General features: G+C 38.5%; 1 protein-coding gene across 1 annotated transcript in view; it reads right to left on the bottom strand.

Annotated features, from left to right (window-relative positions):
- LOC107741958 (breakpoint cluster region protein-like) overlaps window positions 1–9822 on the bottom strand; it is a 31697-nt gene that overhangs the window by 16771 nt on the left and 5104 nt on the right. The window contains exons 5-8 of the mRNA XM_016554780.1: window positions 5615–5722; window positions 4165–4225; window positions 3837–3889; window positions 3353–3493 (exon numbers count right to left, since the gene is read on the bottom strand). Coding sequence (XP_016410266.1) covers window positions 3353–3493; window positions 3837–3889; window positions 4165–4225; window positions 5615–5722 — 363 coding nt within the window. The remainder of the gene's footprint in view (window positions 1–3352; window positions 3494–3836; window positions 3890–4164; window positions 4226–5614; window positions 5723–9822) is intronic.

Raw genomic sequence — 9822 nt, 5'->3', positions numbered from 1 at the left:
TGTACAACTGTTGGCGCAAGCTACATTAAAGTGATTATTATGTCTTGAATATTGATATTTTTATTACAAAAACTCATGGATTCGCTACAGGAGGCCTTTGTTCACCCCCCGGAGCTGTGTGAGACACTTTTTTTTATGGATGGGCTCTTTTTATTTCACTTCTTTTGGACTGATGCATGCAACACCCGCTGAGTGGCATTAAACAGCTTGAAAGATCAAAGACAATTTTTAATATAACTCCGACTGGATTCGTCTGAAAGAAGAAAGTCATATACACCTAGGATGACTTGAGGGTGAGTAATTTATGGGCTAATTTTCATTTTTGGGTGAACTAACCCTTTAATGAGCTGTTCACTCCCTTATACTTTCTATTCAACAAACAATACAATAAAAACATACACCCAACAGCAGACACTAAACTCTGTTTCTTTCAAAAAGCACTATATATCAGCATTCACATGACTGGCATTTCCAGAACAATCTCACTATAGGTGAAATGTAAAGCCTCTCTCCCTCTCTTTTTCTTCTTTACCCTGCAAGACACAGGCACGCACACACACACACACACACACACACACACACACGCACGCACACACACGCACGTCCAAAAACAAATTTCTTCTGCAAACACTTGTACTGTACTGTACACTGTTTGCAAATCTATACCAATATCTTACCAGTCAGCACATCAGGTGACATTTTCCAACAGTTTGCCTCCAGTACAAACATGACAATAGCAATATCTCATAATCACACACTACAAACAGACTGAAACCAGTGCAAATTAAACACACTGAGCGGCTCAAACAGTTTGTGTTTGTGTGGTAAAGACAGAAACCCCTCTGGGTTGTACATTTTTAGCCTTCTTAACATAACATACTACTTAAAATTATTTTTTATATGAATATTTATTTTATTAGTATTATGAGCATATCCCTGACAGTGTTACATTGTTCATAAAGAATAAAGTAAATTTTTATGTGCTTAAATTTCCTCTCAACAGACTGTGCCCTAAAGGTAAGAAGCAAAATGCTCATCACATGAGTCTGTGTGTGGTATGTTGATGTACGTAACGTTTGTGATAGTCTTTTGAACAGAGCAGGTGGCTTTGACGAGCCCGAGGTCATCTGGTTGTGTATGCATATGTTTGATGTGTATCTTCAGGAATTAGCATATTTGGATTGCTTCTGTGTGTTTGTGTTTATGTGTCTTTTGTGCATAGTGCAGAAACGTCATATACATATTTACATTGTGAATGAGTGTGTGTGCATACATGTTCTGCAATGTCACATGTGTGCAGCAGCTACATACAAAGCCCATCACACATTGCTTTGTGCGAGTGTATAGTAGATGCTGAAAGCTTCTTTCTGAAATCGGCAGGTTCATTTGCATTTTAATTAAGTGGCTTTGGCCCAGCTAGTGCAGGCCTCTGGGGCCACCCTGAATCTCTTTTCTCTCTCTCACACGCATACCTCCAGTTTCCAGCATGGGTAACACTAGAAGCCGATAGCTAACCAACGCAACCATGACCTGAACAATCAGGCTAATGCTTCTAGCTGCCCACAGATATCAGTTCTGAAGTTACTCTTAAATAATGAGATCATTGTTCATTGGCATCAACCAAAGAAGTAAGCTTAGGGCTTAGGACCATACTGTACCTCTCCACTTAAGCTAGATGCATCTCTAGAATAACTAAATGAAACAAATGAATGAAACAATAAGCTCTAACCATTAAGCCACGACTTCCCAAGAAGTACTAATGATACAATGATATAAAAATTATAGCCGATACCAATAAATCAGTAATTATTTTTGTTACAGCAGGAAACCAATAAATGGCTAAAAAAACTATACATACATAGTTATATAATTTAGGCAACACAACATTACAATGTACAGTACGAAAAATGGATATTAATTTTGAAATTTGCTAAAGATTACATTTAAAAGCATTACTGAATGATTTTTAAAAATGTTTTTAAAAATTTGCATTAAGTGAGCGTTATATGGTAATATAAAAAGGAAAGGGGGGGGGGTATGAGCATGTACAATTAAACATCCAATACCAGCTTATATATACATCCAATATCCAAATCTGACCAATTGACTGATATTGATGAATAAAAAATAAAACAGTAATACTGGCTGATAACCAATAGGCTATATAATGTGTCCTTGTTCGCTAAAAAATACCTCTTTTTTTTGAGTGGGATATAGCTACACAGTTTCTAAGGTGTTCTAAGCTATTTTTAGAATGCTGATATATGGTTGCCATGGCCGTGTAATTCAAGTGCCGGATGCCAGAGCTACATGCCAAAGTTTAATAATCATGGTCTCTTTAAATCCTTGTAGTATGAGCAATAGTATTAGTGATGCAGGCCTTAGCTAATAAAGAAATCATGGTTATTAAATCATCTAGAAACTATAAAACAAAAGGAAGGCAAACTAAGGCTTGTGTTTTCTAAGACTGGACTGAAAGACAATAAGCTCCACAACAACATTGATTTCCATGAGTTTCTTTCATGCACACACTATCAATATTTGATCAGTTGGCCCCAAGGGTGTAAGGCGGGAGGGGTGTAGAGAGTGGTAGCAAACTCCTCCTCAGCGTTTACTCGAAGTAGGCGGAGCCTGCTCCACACAAGATGGACTTTTATGAATAATCAATGAGTTGTGAGTCAGAGCGGGGTGGCTCATTAAGGCAAATTACACGCAAGTGCTGCTTGCCATCAATCACACAGCAACAATTCATCTGCCACTCTCCTGAGGCCACATTGCTGGAATGAAGGGGGCGGCACAGAGTCTCTGTGTCGAAAAACCAAATGTATCTTCCCAAGATCTCTTGAAGAGTGATCTTCTTGGCCGGGGTCAGCAAGGGTATGTGCTTTCTTACCGCCTTTAACTAATGACATCATCATGACTCAAGAGCATTAGTAAGCAGATACTGAAGAGATGATTAAAAATAAATCCCACTAGATCTCAGAACAAACAACTCAAATGCAGCAAGAGTTCAGTAACAAATAGAGGATGTTTTATTTATAGCATAAACCCTCTGTGGAGATGGAGAGTATATGTTAGTGTGAAATAGAGACAAGGCAGAGTCGCCCAAGGATAGTTTGTGCGGAGAGCAGAGGGTGGGCTGGCTCTGAGATGGATAGAAAGACTGGCTGTATATCCTGATGGGAGCTCATTGGCTGGATGGCTTCAGGGCACCTGCACTATGTGCAACCTGGAATTTTGACATTTCTGAGCCCTTTAAAAATATGTTTTTGACAAACACTACTTCATTAACAAGATGGAGGACTTATGAGAGAGGGGTAAGATGGAATGAAGGAGGGGTTTCTGCACTCACCTCTCCCTTCTTCACTGTCATGGACTGGCGGCGAGGCGTGCTCTCTTCGTTAATGCTGGACAGGAAGTTCTGTGAGATGCGGAGGGCGTCCTGCAGGAGGGGGTAATCTGGGTGACTGGAAGGTGTGTGTTTCAGAAGATCCTGTATAAAATAAACACAAACATTCAACCAAAAACAGATTTATTCAAAGCCATTTTTGAATAAGAAGTTAAAAACTAGTACAAAACCAATACAAAACCAAAGACCATATACAGTATACACCAAGTCAGTGAACTAGCACTGCTATGAATGGGAGAACCTGCAAAGCCCAATATGGCGGCTCCATCATTTCCTATGAAGTGATATATCAATGTACATTTGTTCCCTGTGTTGTTTGCAGTGCCCTTTGGACTAAGTACGCATAAATACATGCGGCTGAACACTATGGAAAGTAAACTTCCCAAGGCAAACAAGAAAATATTATGATAAACTAATGTTGACTCACATGTAAAACAAGTGTGCTCCGGGTCACTCTGTCCACTGGTTTATAGAGCAGAGCTGGCAAAGACAAGACAGAAGAGAACACACACACAGTGGGCGATTATTCACAAGAGCCACTTTCATACTGCAGGCTCAAATGCCGATGTTTGAAACCTTATCTAATCCACCCACTCAATGGGTTTTATGCAACTGAATTTAAAAGAAGGAATGACATTACATGCTGAGAGCAAAATGTGCAACACTTAAGCTCAATGAAAATACTACAGATAATATAATGAACACATAATGCAATACCATGTGAAAACAATAAATGCAATCCTATTGTTTCTTACTTTCCAGTGAGTATTTGGCTGTCAGGTCCTTGCACTCCTTGGTGCTCCTGACCTTGAGACTCTGCAGAGATATCAGAGACAAACTCAGGATCAATAAACCTGTGAAGTGCACACCATCATGCAGGGCTGGAAACTGTAATCTCATAAAGAACATCAGATTACTATTGCAGAACAACTATTTTCACCATATTACAACAGATATTCTCCTAACAAATGACAGCTTGTTATGTAGATGGTTATGTTCACATGAAGCTTGTTACACAGTCATGAATAAAGTAATGGCTAATTTGGCATCACTAGCCAGCAGTTTTGTCAACCTTACAGCTTATCACACTTGTAAATAGCACACTATAGTACAAATATTACATGTAAAAACAAACAAAGCTTGCCGTTAAATAATTGACTGTACTTATTCTTTTATGGTGTATATTCAACTTCTCTCTCCTCTATTCTCTGTATATTGAAATAACCCCTTTCGGGAGATACTAAATTAATAAATTAGCCTGTCACATTTTATCTACATACGCACTAAGTAAATGTTTCCTATTGCAAGGTTTACACTGTTGGCAATACGCTCTAAAACCCACTAGAAATTGTCCACCCCCGCCAGTGCGAACAAACAATTATCCTAATGTTTGCTTTTGGTCGTGCTAGAAGGAAGCAATATCCAAAATGTAAAGGGAAGTAATAGTTGGCATGACAACGGCTGGTAGGGGGAATAAAGTGGGACGAGGTGAGCATCATCATGTAGATTTTATTCCAGACACCCTCTCTTTATAACATTTAGCAAGGCATAAAATCTCCCGCTGAACTCTGAAGAGCATTGAGCGCCACTTTTAGATCTGCTATCCAGGTCTCGCTGGGTAATCAGTCACACTGAGTGACCCCATGGAAGAGTTCGGCAGGTAAAGCCCCGCATAAAAGCTAGAAATTACTTGCTCTTTGATGGCAGGATGCATCAAGGACACAGTAAATCTGATTGGAAGTTGTTGAGGCTACAATTCCACTTTCTTGTTTTCTAACTTTAAACCAACACAATAAGCCTGAATTAGGGATGATAAAAAATACTGGTACTTTGTCCATATCAAATTTTGGTTTTTTTGCTCTGTTATCAAAATTGGTCTCAAGAATCATTACATTTCACTGGTATTGGTATCAAATATGTTACAGGATTCTATTCCTTCTAACCAATCAGAAGCTTAGGTTGCTTTGGTAATAACTAAGCTGGGGATTTTGGAAATGTGAGCCAAAATCATCACAATTAAAAGAACCAAAGACTTAAACTACTTCAGTCTGTGTTCATTGAATTTATTTAATACACGAGTTTCACAATTTGAGTTGAATTACTGAAATAAATGAACTTTTCCACGACATTCTAATTTATTGAGATGCACCTGTATCTGTTCCCGTATTAGAATAACAAGACCTTGAGCACTCCATAAGGCATTACCTCAGAGATCTCTGCGAACTGTGTGTTTGCTTGACAGCCCTTCTCTGCGGTCTCCACGGCGAGTTCGTAATTATCCACAAAGGCCCTGTACACTCCAAGCTGGCTAGCCTGCAGGAAGAGAAAACAAAGTGAGTCATATCCACTCATGCATCTTTTTGTCTTTGTTGCCCATGTATGGTGGACTTTAAAACTGTAGGATGCAAACTGTTGGGATTTATGAGTATATCCAAGATGGCAGTTCCCGCTTCTGGCTAACAGCGACACTATCAGTAATGAGTGAGATGCACGCATGGACTCGCCATGGTGACATGGGGCAGACAGACGGGACAGTGTCATCACCACAGGAGCAGCTGGGCCATTGCTGTGTGTGGCTATAGAGCCTACAGCAGTTGCCATGGCAGCAGAGGCCAACTCTACAGTAAGCAATTAATGCGTGCGGCTGGCGCTTGTAAAAAGCACATTTGAAAATCCAAACTCAATAGCCATCCTGTTAGAGCTGGAAACCTCTCTCTGGAAATGGTTCAGTCAATCTCTCAAAACACAAATATACATTAGATGATCAAGGATTTGTGTAGGTGTATAAGCATGATAATAAATAAGCTGGAGCTCAGCCAGCTAAAACATTTGTCTAGCTGGACTGACCATGTGGATTTGACAGTTTAAGGAGTACATATTCAACATTAATGTAGAAGATGTTATTGATTTCTTTAAACAGTTGGTAGTAATTTAGTTTTACACTTTACATTTATTAGCTTTAGATTAGATTTTCTACCAAGTTTTTACCCTTATGACCCTATGCTTTTGTTACCGTCTAATTAAAATGATTGTTCACTCAAAAATGGCAATTCTATTAACATTTATTCATCTTCATGTCATTGCATACCTGTATGACTTTAGCCATAGCCATTACTAAAGGAGAGATCAACAAACAATTTGCTACAACAATATGTTTTCGGTGACAAAAAACTAAATAACCACAACAACTGTTGGACAGGAAAGAATGCCACCACTGTTTTTACACACAGATTTTGTCATCAGTCAGTCTCACCCCACAGGTACACGTCCAGGTTTGGAGGTACATCTGGGGATAAATCTTTTATTCTGCGCAGGCCAAACAGACCATAAGTGAAGTCATTTTCGCAGTGTGTGCAATCCTCTCCATGCTGAGCAGAAACAGCTGCTCTGGGCCAGAATCTATCTGCTGCGTGGAGGACAGGAATTTACTCTGTGACAACCTCATTACAGCGTGGAGAAGGATGATGGCCAAAATAAAGAAACGACAACACATGCCGGGTCGAGTCAAACAGTGGCTGAGCGCTGTGAGGTGATGCGTTAAGCTGAAGCAAGAAATTGAAAATTTTGCAATGTAAACAGACTGAAGCAACTTGAATCAAATGTTTTTAAAACATACAAAACCAACTAAACTAAGAGAACTCAGAGTAGACACTACATTTCATTTGAAGGATACAAATTGTTCATAATGTTATGTACTATATGTGAATCATTCAGACAAAAAAAAAAAACTTGGAAGAAACGTAGACAGAGAAGCAAATGAAAAATTGAAACAGTAAATTATGTAAAACAACAATTTAAAAAGTAAATGAAAAACTTTTATAAAACTTTATTTTTAAGTTTCTCTTTGATTAAAAAAAAAAATCTAAAACTAAATCTGGTTTCACTTAATTAAAAAATAATTTCATAAGAATCAACTGAAAATTAATGGGTCCCAGAGGAGTTCAAGACATCATCAGTTCATCAAAATATGCTTCAGAGATAATGGACTCTGGCATGAGGCATTAAAGAGGATCTTCACCCATTAACAAAAACCTATGTCTGGAGTGGCCTATTCAACAGCGGGTGCAGATAATTTGGTCCTACCAATTTAAAAAATGGACATAACGTTTTCCACCAACCACAGGATTGATTTCGTAAAGTTTTTTTGTGCTATACTGATCCCATTAGTAGGCCTGTCGCGATAATTAAATAACCGTCTAATCGCGATTATTTGATTACATCTTTTCTTTATTTAAAGGCTGAAATGTGAGGTTTACCTTTTTATGAAACTTTTTCAAAGCTTTATTTGAACATTTACATTAGATATTTCAACATGCTATTGAACTGTTGTCAGTCAAGTTGTCATTTAAAATCCGAACATCATTGGTAATGTTATTGTTTTAGTGATTATGCAAACAAAAAAGACATTTTATTTGTTGTTTGTTGATTTTTAAATATATAACTTGGTGAAGATTTATGTGTCAGTACTTTTTGAACATCTCCAGCACATTTTAACAATACCGTGATAATACTGATAACCGTGATTATTTTGGTCACTATAATCGTGATAGGAAATTTTCATACCGTTACATCCCTACTTCAAGTGCACCATTCTGCACCCTGGATATGCATAAGAGCTTTGTGCCGCTCTGTTTGAAGCGTTTCACATTATCAAAGTTTTGCACACAGAAAGATTATTAGAAGCTTTTATTTTTCTCACAATTTCTATCTTATTTTCATGAATGTATTTTGTAAGAATACAAATAGTTAACAGAATAAACATGATTAAATTGTATAATGTGCACCAAATATTTTTTTCAAGATATTGTTTTTGCTGCTAAATTATACAGTCAGCTAGTTTAATTTCATAGCTTATATATTTTTATTCAAATGTAGTTTTTATCTGTGATTAGGAAGTGAGTATTTAGGGATTATGTTTAATAAAGGGTTTTAAAAAGAGTGACCATTAGTTCCACAAACACAGTATTGATATTCTGTAGTGGTCCTGTCTGTTGACAGGATGATATTCCTCATTCAGGAGATAACACATAACCAGCCCATTAAGCCATTATGTCACTACAGAAAAGTTGTATGCTAAGGCTGTTTTGACAAGGTTGAGATGCATCTAAACACAACACACAAACTAAAAAGTTGATACATCAGCTGGTTGAGACAGCTTGACAGAGACTTCAGCACAGCAGCGTTCACATCCTCTCTGCCTCGACACACTTCCTCATGATGACATGACCATATGCCAGGCCTAGCTGAAGATGAAAGCACGGTCCTCTGCTCTGTGCATTTAAAAATGTTTAAGTAGGTCACAGAAAAGATGGGAATGTCAGATTTTCTTGCTGTTAGGAGAACAGTCTCTGGAGAATTTACATACGTGTGTCAGCGACAGGCGTAAAACATTTAGTGCAAGTGAACAGGAATATTATCATCTTTTTCACAGCTGAGCGGGACAACGAACATCACCTTTTGACATACAGGCTCCTGTAACGACATTGCTCAAGATTTGCATTGCGTTTTCTTACTCAACATGAGCTGTCAGGAAGGAAGAAACAACACAAACAGCAGGAAACATTTCTATCACTGACTTTGACTATATCTTGCTCGTTCATTCATCTTCTTGTCTCTCCTGCTGCGAGCAACTGTCTTTTCAGGGAGGCTGCATCCTTGAGCACTGCCTCGCCTCCTGCCTCCGGATTCTTGTTAATGGACGTGGGAGAGGGTGAGGGGATCAGTGACAAATAGCCTCCGGTCAAAATGACTGCCTGACTGACTGTCTGAAGAAAAGCCCAGCACCTTCTGGGAGAAAACACAACTTGGCGACTGTAGCTTCCGTTTATTAAGCGTGGGAAGGTGAAAGTAGGGAACAATGAAGGGGAAAATGGAAAGATAAATAAATGTGGAATATGACTCCTGTGTGTGCTGGCCGGACAGACTGAGAAGGGATTTATCTGCCCCCCTAACAGTCAGCAGAGTCACGTGAGGAAAGAACTTAATGGAAAAGAGCGGGGGGGTGGGGGGTATAAGAGATAGAGAATCTTCGAATGGCACTATTAATAGCCTCTCCTCAAGACACAAAGCACTCACTGTAGTATCTGCCCAAGGGGCTGGGTGAAAAAAGGCAGCATTGAGATGTGATTTTCAACTTTACACAGGCTCCTGCTGTCCAGACACTGTGTGACTGTACGGTGTTGCTCTAGGGCCATAAATGATTCATTTAGGATTTCTTGATTTAGAGATAAATGTTAATTCTTATTCAGTCTCAAGGGGTACAAAAGTGGAAAGAGAGTGGACAGCTGAAGTGATTTCACTATGATCAGAATTATTATATTTTTTACTCTAAATCAGATTCTCAATTCACAATTACATTCAAAACCAGATTCTGATTATACATACATACATACATACATACATATATACATACA

Source organism: Sinocyclocheilus rhinocerous, unplaced genomic scaffold (genome assembly GCF_001515625.1).
Source record: "Sinocyclocheilus rhinocerous isolate Xijiao unplaced genomic scaffold, SAMN03320098_v1.1 scaffold826, whole genome shotgun sequence".
Lineage (NCBI taxonomy): Eukaryota > Metazoa > Chordata > Actinopteri > Cypriniformes > Cyprinidae > Sinocyclocheilus > Sinocyclocheilus rhinocerous.
Note: the sequence above shows the minus strand (reverse complement) of the source record. Positions and strands in the feature narration are given on the sequence as shown.